The 11,133-nt window shown below is 32.7% G+C and overlaps 1 protein-coding gene across 2 annotated transcripts; it reads left to right on the top strand.

The window, feature by feature from the left end:
• Positions 1-355: 355 nt before the first annotated feature.
• On the top strand, positions 356-10,245 carry Bm9654 (Uncharacterized protein; the record flags this gene model as incomplete). Of its 2 annotated transcripts, none has more annotated exons than XM_043073976.1 (9): positions 356-412; positions 6,451-6,534; positions 6,841-6,945; positions 7,054-7,203; positions 7,496-7,589; positions 7,751-7,802; positions 7,960-8,083; positions 8,544-8,685; positions 10,142-10,245. In XM_043073976.1, the coding sequence occupies 9 exons, from the start codon at positions 356-358 to the stop codon at positions 10,243-10,245; spliced, it is 912 nt and encodes a 303-aa protein (XP_042929910.1). The 2 variants fall into 2 exon arrangements, with proteins under 2 accessions (XP_042929910.1, XP_042929911.1); XM_043073977.1 differs by lacking the exon at positions 10,142-10,245 and adding an exon at positions 8,881-8,912.
• Between the last annotated feature and the right edge of the window lie 888 nt (positions 10,246-11,133).

Genomic DNA, 11,133 nt, shown 5'->3' with positions numbered 1-11,133 from the left:
TTATAAACAACGGAACTATGGTTAGTTTCTTATCCTGCTTTTTAAATTTCTAAATTGAAGTTACGAATAGTCAGGAAAGATTGCCAGTCAGAGTAATGAAACACAAAGGCACGGTTATTCATTTGACATCGCTAGCAAAAAACCTTTCGTGGTTCTCATCGACCTTGATAAACGCAACATATACTGCGCAGCGATAAATGTACATACGCGTGAGACTTGCATGCAGTGTGTATGCATATATATAGTCGACATAAGCTCGTCGTAAAATGTGCAGGGCGGTGCAGTTAAATTTTTATAGTGGTTGTTCGCTATTAGTGTAATTAACTGCTGATATTTGGACACGTTATCACAGGAAATGTTGCAGGCATGTGAGACTACTGGTGATGGCGGTTTGTCAACTTTTCAAATCCAGGTAAATTTGTTGTTCGAAAGTCCTCCCCTTCTCTTGTTCTTCAATCTATCTATCCCTCCTTCCTCACTGTTATATAGACTTTCTCATCTACGAGAAAGTCACATTTCTATATCATGGCCGCTCTATAGCATCAAACAGATGGATAAAATAACTGAGGGCCGCTTAAATACCTGAAGAACGAACGCCTTTGTTGAGCAGAGGTCGTGGCGGATCGATTTACACGTTCAATCAACAAGCTTCCAAAAATGTTTAGTATAGATGTGTGTTATTATGGCTAGGTTTACTAACAAAAGTCAGACTGTACAGCAGATGCTTTGAGTTTTCAAGTGTGAATAACTTGTGAAGTAGCACAGAGCAGCATCCGACTACGGGACGGATATAACGCAGCTTGGAAATAGCTGTCACGAAGGTTATTATTAACCAGGCATGTAAAAGCAGTCAAGTATTTTGCATTTTGAAAAAAAAAGTTTTGAGTCCTATTCCTAACTTAACTAGTACATCATCCAACAAAACTTAATTTCCGATGTTTGTTTGTAGGGTGCATCAATCAATTAACTCTGCATTCTATAATCTCGTTCTCCTTTATTTTCCTGTTTCGTATTCGTCTTACACCACTTGCTTGTTCTCATTCATTATTCTCAAACTATAATGTACTGGTTCCAAACATGAAAATGTCGGATTTTTTGAATTTTTTGTTGTAAAGATGCCACTGTCGAGTTCGTTGATTCGTGATTCGGGAACTCATAAGTTCATGGGAAAGAAGTGGCAGAAGAAGGGAGAGTGAGTGGAGATATTCATTATGAACTTCGTGTTACACTAACATTTCTTTGAGTAAAGTTACCTGGAACAGCTCATCAGCCTGCAGCTATTCTTTGCCTTTGAATTTTGGTGTCTAAACTGGATCATAATTAGAAAATACAAAACTTCTTTCAGGTATGATAATTATTGAACAGGCTGCTTTAGAGACGCAATCTTTTGTTAAGTTTGTTTGGTTGAAAAATTATTAACATTCCATAGATTCCATAAACTGCAACTGCAAAAATTCTTGTAAAAAATAAGTCAGATGTATTTCACTGTTAAAAATTTTTTCCGAAATAGTTGTTGCTTAGTTTTAGTGATAAATTAAGACATTGTTGTATTGGCATTAATAGCGATTATGATTTCATAACAGAAAAGTGAAGGAAATAGATGAATAGCTTGCTTTAGATCTGAATTATCAATCTCCCAGTTCTCATTTAATCGCAGTCAACAGCTGTATAAAAAAAAGAAAAAAAAAATGACTAATATCTTATATGCAGTGCATTCTGATGCGGATCAATCTGAATTTTCTGTTCTTTGACGTTGCTTTACTTTTTAGCCTATGAACTATAATTAAAAGTAAAACAAAAGTGAGACCACCTTATTTCCTGGTCAGTATTGCAGATAAAATAGTCTCCCTATCAGTTATTGGTAGAATTATTAGAGCTCGACATTTGAAATTCTCTAGGAAACTTCGTACTCTGACAGTTTCACTTTTCAAGCATCTCAAGGTATTTAAAGGAAATTTCTCTTTTAAATGCTTTTACTTTCCTCAATGTAAAGTTATTGAAACGGAAAAATGAAAATACTCTTGCGGCAAAGTCCTGATATTTTGTTCTTTGATAGCAGAAATTAATTGGAAACTTGACCTCTTCTGGATTTCTGTACTTTTCATAGTCATAAAACCTATCACCATCCCTCTATTGTGAAAAAAATGGGTCTGAAATTTTTTGCTGAAATTATACTTAACTAAACTGAAATTCATGTTTTATACCAAATAAAGCAAATTCCTCCCATTAGTGATGAATATAAAAATAAGTTACTGAATAATGAAATCATGACTGAATTTTACGAAGCAAAATAATGACTAATCTGGCACACGTCCTTAAATAGCTAATGGTGTTCCTAAAATAACTAGGAAGTAATTCATAAAATCTGCAAACTAACAGGACCCTTCATACGATTACTCTCACAACGAGCTGTGTGAAGTATATCGCATCTACTTGATATAAATAATCTATTATTTTGCGGATGGTTTACCATAAATTTTAAACGTGTTTTAATAGATCATAACAATGAAATTCTTATTTGAGCTCTTGATTAATGAGATTTGTGAAAATTCACACATTTTCATTTATTTCTAAGATGACTATGTTAAAATTCTTAATTTTCTCCACATAAATGAAAGATGTTCCAGATGAAAAAACCAAAGATATTTTCTGCAATAGCAATCCCAAACACATGTCTTTAATGCGACTTCTTAGATCATTCTTTATTTAACAGTGTTTGTTATTTGAAAACACATCTACTTGCTTCCCATTTTGTATTGTTTATATATATATTTAAGTTTTACATTATTTTCCAAACTTTTTACTTCTCGTTCTTTCTGTAATATGAACAAGCGGTTCAACAGAATGTGAAAATTGCAAAATGCTTACATTCTGCTTCTAATCTTCGTCAAAGCACGAAAAAATATATACAAATAAACTTTTCATTTTCAGCCGGTAGAACGATTTTACTCCATTTCATTTCTCCAGAACCTAAGAACCTCATCTGATTGATTTTTATCAGTTTAATTGAGGAATATTTTTCTCATCACTAAACTTGAATGACTAGAATATAAACTTTTAAATTTTTCGGAAAAGATTAACGACAAACCAAGACTACTAAGAGTTGTACTTTTACTCTCAAGCATTATATCTACTTCACTTCCTTTTTTAGGAAATCCCACCAGTAATTTTATCCGTGTAATACAAATTCCTGCAAAATCTTCCTTATGATATTTACTTCTATCAAAGAATAGCTCGCTAACCGGACTGTAGATTTCTCTTTATTTGCTAGTAATTGTCGATTTCTCATTCGCATCAAACATACTTTTGTGCTTATTGCATTTAAGCAAAATAAGTCTTCTATATTCGCATAATTTAAACTGCCAAGTTAGAAAACCAAGAATTATGGAACTTTTCGTAGGGTTACTGAATTTAATCAGGATTCAGTTTTGGTGATTATATAGAGAGAAACGCTGATCATACACGAAGAGATTGTAGCTGAGCTAATGGCAAACTGAATCAAAATGAATGGAAGAAAATGGTTAATCCTTTGAAGAACACTTCATGACCAGCATTACTCTGAATCCCCTTCCAGAAATACCGGACTAGCATAACCTAAGCAATTCCTCCACCTTACTGCTAAGACATTTTCAGTATATGCACGCACTTACCTTCTCATTTACCGACATCACTTCGACGGATATCAGTTTCTTACCTGACTACAACACCCGTGTGTTCACCATTTGGCAGAGACTTATTTTCAATTATGCTTGAAAATAACGCCGTTTACCAAACCCATTTTCTCGTTTTCATATTCAGTCTTCACAGACGTCATTCACAAAAGTATTGTTTCATATACAAAATATTTATGATCTTTGTTGCTGTTTGTACCTCCCTACTTGATTTACCTTTTTTTATTAGTTGGAGAATGTTTCAATAATTACAGATTTCTCTCTTTCAGACTTTCGTACTATTACGTTAACCAGAAAGACTAGCAGTGTGATATAAAGTCAGTTCTTCCCTCATCTAGTTTTTACAAATAAGTATACCACCAACATAAAATTACATTGAATGTAAAATCTATTCGTTCTTTTATATATGTGGTTGCATAACATGGCGTATAGTGGACGCACTGGACAGACAAGCAATACCATTCGTGTTAATTTTAATGTCCTACATGAATGCACGCATTTTCGAAAGAAACTAGATAAACAAATTAAAAACGTATGATATATATAGAAGACTTGCTGCTTTAATAATAACTCTTGTGCTCTTTTATTCGTCACTCGTTCTAGTATAAATGAAAATCGCTGCGAACAAGAAAAGAAATAAGGTTTGGCATATTACTGGTAGAATTGTTGGTAGGATATCATTAGTAGTTGGTAGAAAGAACAGAAAAATTTTTTAAATGGTCTCTTTAAAATTTGTAAAGCTAGCCGTGAAATGTTATAAACAACTGCAAGAAATATCCATAATGCCATATACAAATTTTATTTGAAATATCGTTTTTGTATGTTTCAAACACATTACAGTTGCAGTGTAGAAACAGCACATTGACAAGCTTCCACTGTTTTCTTATAAACATCAATTTTAAGTTCATTCAAAATAAATCGAATTTCCTGCCTATCATTAACTGGATTATTTAAGAAGATGCGGTTTCATTACAAGAGTACTCAAAACCGGTTTCTAGCTATGGCCAACAGCCGTAGTCAAACAAAAGCGATAAAATCACCATTTCCGCTATGATTTATGTACATACAGATGCGTCCACGTAAATGCGGCAAAGCGAATGAACCGTTCGGTAGATTCTGAAATTTCTTATTTCTGTTGATTTACAATCGTATTGTGGATCAACTGTGGCTGAAGTTATGTTTCACACTTCTTTACCTAAGGAGTACAGAATGTTTTTATATTCTTTGTTTTATGTCGCCCAAACTAACTGCAGTACTGTAATCAAGTACGATCTGTCAAAGCAGTTGTGGCACGAATAAATTAGCAATTTATTAAGTGTACCTACGCGTGGTTTCTTGATAACGTCTAGCAGTAGAGTGCTGTTATTGGAGTGATGTCAATTCTTAAAGCAAAAACGAATGTGTCAGATATTAAACACAATAAGACATCTGTTTGCAACTGTCACGTGGATAACCGGAAGATCTAAAATTCAACAGATGAAAAAAAAAATCTTCAGAATAATTTTCCTTCTTCCATATTTAAAATTTGACAACATTTTTTTTTTTTTTTTTCAATCACTAAAATATCATATAAAACAGATCGATATAATATGTCTGAAAATATATTATTTGTTACTGTTATGCACCTTGTTTTTTTCTTTTGAATAAGCATTACGAAAATGTATTTTGAGATTATGCTTACAGATAGATGTGTACTCAGTAATTCGTTTACCATATATATAGAGTCATATAATATATGTAGAAATAAGACATTGCAATTTAAGTTAACGTTCAATCTATCCTTTCCTGTTTTGATTCTTAGCATTAGGATAAAAGACAAGTGGTGATAAACAGTGTTTTAAGAATCTTGAGTGAAAAGAAGGTACAGTTCCTGAGTTAACTGGATTTGTAAACAGCTACTTTTATTTTGTGTATCTTTGATTAAGGGTGAGAAATTCAGGGTGATGTATAAATAGTAAGTTTAAGAAAAGAATATTGCTTCAACATAATACCATGCAAAGAAGTTTTGAACAAGCTAGAAGAAAGAACAACATGAAGAAAAATTAACCGACAGAGAACGAATACTGTGAAGTAAAGAAAAAAAAAACAGACAGGAATAGTCTACATGAAGTTTCAAGGTCATACGACATACGCAAAAGACCACTAAATTCCAGGACAGAATCAGACGGAGGATGCAGGGAGGAGTAGAAATTGATAACAAAGGGCTGCGTAAACTGAAGGAAAAATAGATTAAAGTACATAAATATAATGAGTATAAATTAACAAGAAATGAATCAATAGAGCTAGGAACGTAGTCACAAGAACCCTGAAACCCATACGACTGTCCTCAGATGTGACTGAGGAGTAGCACATCCAGGGTTTGAAGGCAAATTGCTAATACGGTAAACTGTAGGGTATGCATGTTTGTGTGGTTCGTGGTGGATGTTTTGTGGTCAGGTTATGGCAATAATTTAACGAGTGATTTATGAACCTTGAACCTTTTCTGAGGTCATGGATGAAATCATGATATCGACGCATTCTACCAACTTCTCTTGATAAAACAAGATAAATTTGTTATAGTGCGGTCTTGAATTCGTTTGCAAGTATCGTCGCTTAGAAAAACAGTGGGAAGGTTCCGCTTATGTACTGAAGAAGATGATATATACGCGAAGAAACTAGCGCAAAATCAATTGAACTTTCTTTCACCTGCAAATCTGACCCTTTTATATTTATATGTTTTTATAAACTGTACTTTATGGACTCAAATGATCACTAGTGCTGAAATCTACCTGTTTTGCAGTATGCCGGTCTCATTCGCGACATCCGTGGTGACATCGACCCTAGCGGACGTACCGATTTGCTCAAAATTCTGGATCGTGCTAAGGTATCCAGTTCTAAAATTTTCAAGGAATATTGTGATGTCTAAGCAGTCGCAAAGTTCTGATGTCTGGATGAAAATCAACTTTTGAATCTTAAATTGCAAGTGCGGTGATTATTTCGGGAATCACTATTCTTTTTCATGTACTTCATCCGCTAATGATTATACTGGTAGATGATGGTGTAAACAGCGTGAAGTAGACTGAAACTGAATGTTTATATGAGTATTTCATGTTTTTAGTACATCACGTCTCTTTAATTTGGATTTGTTTTGGTGATTTTTTTTCGGAATCAGAGCTTTTTTTTATTGTAGATCAGGAAGCAAATTGCATCACTTGATGAGAAAAGCAATTTTACTGCAAATGCAGTGCTTCAGATTGATTTTAGTTCAATAACGATCCGATCAATCCTTGATAATGTGAGTAATATTTAATAAGGCTGTAATAATAAATATAACACAATAAAAACTATGATATTGCCACTAATGGGTTAGCATTGAAATCCAACTTGAACTGCGATATTTCAGGAACTGCTGCTTTACGTACCTATTCACTTGATTGCATCTGTTGGCTTTGTTCGTGAAGCTCATGAATACATTCTTCCTGTAAAGATAGGGTACGGCAGTACTCGAAACTGTGACTTCTTTGACCTTGCTGTCGTATATTGTGAAACCGCTGTAATTTTTTTGATGATTGTTTATTTTTACAATTCATGAATTTTTTCGTGTATAAATTGCTTTTTTATCGAATTTGATAAAAGCATCAAATCACAAAAACCCCTTCCTAGTCATGAATATCTAGAACATATTTCTGAATATCTAAGAGAGAAATATAAAATGTACCATTTCATCTTAGATGTCATTTTCCATTGAACTTTATTGGTTTTGCAGTTTATTTCTTTTTTCTCTTTAAACTTCTTCGTAGTATTTTATTAATTACATTAACCAGATGCAGTTAACTTCCATTCAGGGTGTGGCAGAAGCAATTTGCAATATCCTGGGACAATTCTTTTCTCAAGTTTACAAAGAAGTTGCCAGTAATTTTGAAACGAATGCGTTAAAAAGTTCGGGAAGTTTTCTACATTTGATAAAATCTTTAGTTTGATAAAATCTTTAGCTGAAAAAAAATGAATGGTTGGAAAAAAATGAATAGTTGCTTCAATTATATAAGATTCATTTATTACTATGATGTGTATTCTGAGAAAAACAGGAAAAAAAATTTCAGGAACTCCAACTACCTCGTCAATTTCACCTTTTAATAATCATCGCCCTTTATTGTAAGTTCATTTTATCTGAAATATAACACTGCTTCGGTAATAGTTGTAGTAGAAATGTAAATTTTTATGCAACACATAGTCATTGCGAAGATAGGAATTTTTATAAAGTGCGGAATTAATGTAAATTATTTTTTCTTACCATCATAAATACTTACAGCTTAACGGAATCACATCAAGATCTGCGTATTAGCAGCAGTCATCCTCTTTGTTCAACAACTGCTTCACGTAGTGATTCCACAGAAGTTTGTATTGACGATATTATAGAAGATTATATGACTGTGGTAAGTTTGCAAGTATAAAACTGTCTCTTTACTGCCAACTAGCCACTGATATTCTATTGATATTACATCGCTGATGACATCTCGTGAATACTGATTCATAACTATTATTTCATTTATTTAGGAGAAAAATAGCTTGTCTCAACACAATGTGCGATTACCGAAGTTTCTAAGGTTGTCAAATATGATCAGATTAACTCGATTTACGAAATGTTCATTAAACGAAATCGTATTGCACAATATTTATTGAAAGAGTTGATGTTGTAGGCATTGTTATAGTTTTAGAATAAAGAGCACAGTCAGTTGATATCCAGTGAGCACGTACGGCTTTCGACTTAGAATTTTTCGTAAACGTAAGAACTGGATTATGTAATTGTAGATATTAGTTGGGCACCACTTTAGTTTTTCTGTAGGATTTATTTAATTATGGTATCGTTTTTTTTTTTTTTTTTTTTCTTTTAAGCTGACAAGGTCTCTAACAACCAAGGAGCTTTCGCAGTATGCAGCGTTGATTGTAAGATTTCGGAACGGTTCTATGCCGATTATAGAACTAGCACAGAAGTCAAGTGAGTTGTATGGACCAGAGAGATTACATTTACTAACAGGTATCTTGTATTATCTTTTATTGACAGTTCTTTGGTATTCTTCGTTAAGCTGCTAAAAAAGGTCACCATTAGAAAGTGGGCATTTAATGCATTTTTGGGGATTTTTTCTAGTAATGTATTTAGCGATTTAATGAAATAGCTTTTTTGGCAATCTTCTATTATCACTGAAATTGTTCAGTTATCTGCATGCTTTAGTGTACACATCTGTTATTGGCAGTGCAGTATGAGCTTCCGGGGACAGACGCGTAAATAAGTTATCCTTCAGATTATTGTTTTCAATATACTTCTGTTCAATGAGTTGGATTTTCACGTGTGAATTCACTATGCTGTTTTATAGGATGGATCTAGATTAACTAATTTACTGCTCATTCCTTGCTGATAAGTTTGATGGGGATCGAACTTATCAGTTCCAGTTACCATTTTCGATGTTGGTAACGTGTAGCATTCCTTTAATTTTAAACTGCTCGTTTTAATAGCTCTATCGACTTTTACTCGAAACATTTATTTTCAGTATTTGGCAGCTGAAGCAAAAGAGCAGTTTTGTATAAGTCTTGTTAGTTGTTGATCGTTTTTTTTTTTTTTTTTTTTTATAATTTTTTTCTACGTTATTGTGATAGCAGATGTGCTTTTTCTCCATTTGCATTTACAGTTTTAATGAGTGCTTTATTGAATATGCTCCATATTACTGATTTATTTGCTTTTTCTTTGACTTATTATGTATATTATTTGCCTGTTTTTACACCTCTTTTACATTTCCAATATGGTCATAGTTATCTGGTCAAAGTTTCCTGTTTTTCTTAGCTAAGTCATTTTAAGACAATAATAGAAAAAGAGAAGTCTGGAGATGGCTATATTGTACTGAAGAAAAACGATAGATTCATTAGAATAAGGTCAAATTTTTTAAAATTTAAAAGTTAGCAACAAAAAAAAAAGGTAGTAATAAAGTTATTTTGTATTGCATTAAAATGCGATGGAATGAAAGATTTGTACGAGTAATGACTTCTAGAAATTATCGGTTTTTGTTTTAAACATGGGAGTAATTGCTGTGAGCTACTATGACGTGCCGCGCTTTTTATGCTGTTACATCTTGCTTTTCATTCAGGTATATTAGAATCGAACGTTATTGTCTTAAAATCTGGTATATGTGATATCGGTAAGAAAAGAAGCACTGCATTTTCTGCTGAAAATCGTATATCATGAGAGAGTATTAAGTGCACCCTTTGAAGATTTCGAATTTCTATTTTCTCTATTTTATTTTTCAAGTTTTCATCTTGGCAAATAGATTAAATCTTTTATTTGTGCGTCCTTCCACGCTAAAATTAGTTTCAAAGCCTAATAATCTATTTATTGCGTTCATGCATAGTTTATAGTAGCTAATGAGTAAAAATGTTTTTTAGAAATATAATTTAATTCGTTATGCTCGTGGGTTTGGTTGTTCTTCAAACATATATTATAGGTATGAGATGCTTGCTGAGAAACAGGAGCAAAGATGAAATAAAATCTTTCGATGGTTTCATTGAGATGTTGCGATTGAGCGGTAGAGGCCTGAATTCAGAATAAAAGTAAAGGTTACTCATAGATTTTTCTAATACCCTTACCTAATTTTTAGTTTTCAATGTTTCAGTTAAAAGGAAGGAACAGAATCGCTAATTTTTCTCTATTTGGTTTAGGCATGCTTCTTTCGGAAATTTGCTTTCTATAAATACACGTACTTACTGCAATAAAAATTTTCACTTTTAAAAGTTCACTTTTTGTAAAATTTCCATAATTTCATTGTGATTAATTTTCAGGTTGTGCACACCGATTTTATTTTTTATCTGCAAATGCAAATATTTTAACAGTTACAATGTAATATGTCGAAAAAACTTTGATTTTCCTATGTTATATATTTGGAAGTAATAATTAAAAATTTGGACTGCTCAAGTTTTCTGGGACCAAGTTCTTGACACTTCTATTGATTGTGTGGGTATATTTATAGGCTTCAAGTATTTTAATGGTTTCATTTGAACTGGTCTGGTATTAGTTGTAGTTGTGATATTGGAGATACTTGTGATATAATGTGGTAACATTCTTAAGAAAATTTTGCTTTTATTGTTAAAATTTACCTTTTTTTGGAATTATGAAATAAAATTTTTTCCTACGTGTCATGTTTCTTTAATAACTGTTAGTTTTTGGTTGTATCGGTACATATTTTGCACTTCATGTTATATGTTGTGGATGCTCAAGTTTTTGTACTTGTTGAAATTTCAGGGTTGACTTCTGTTATTTTTTGGTTTACGGGTTTATGGCTTCTATTTATATGTTTCAGTGAGATAACGGTATAATTTACAATGACAAACTTTTCTACACTGATTATTTTTTTTTTTTTCGGAAACAAAGAATAAGAAACACGGTACGGTACGACAGCATTCTCTTGCTGCTGATCGTGAATTTCATAACGACTGATGG

The sequence above is a fragment of the Brugia malayi genome (genome assembly GCF_000002995.4).
Source record: "Brugia malayi strain FR3 genome assembly, contig: Bm_v4_ChrX_scaffold_001, whole genome shotgun sequence".
Classification (NCBI taxonomy): Eukaryota; Metazoa; Nematoda; class Chromadorea; order Rhabditida; family Onchocercidae; genus Brugia; species Brugia malayi.
The sequence above is the reverse complement of the archived record's forward strand: the minus strand, read 5'-3'. Positions and strand labels throughout refer to the sequence as shown.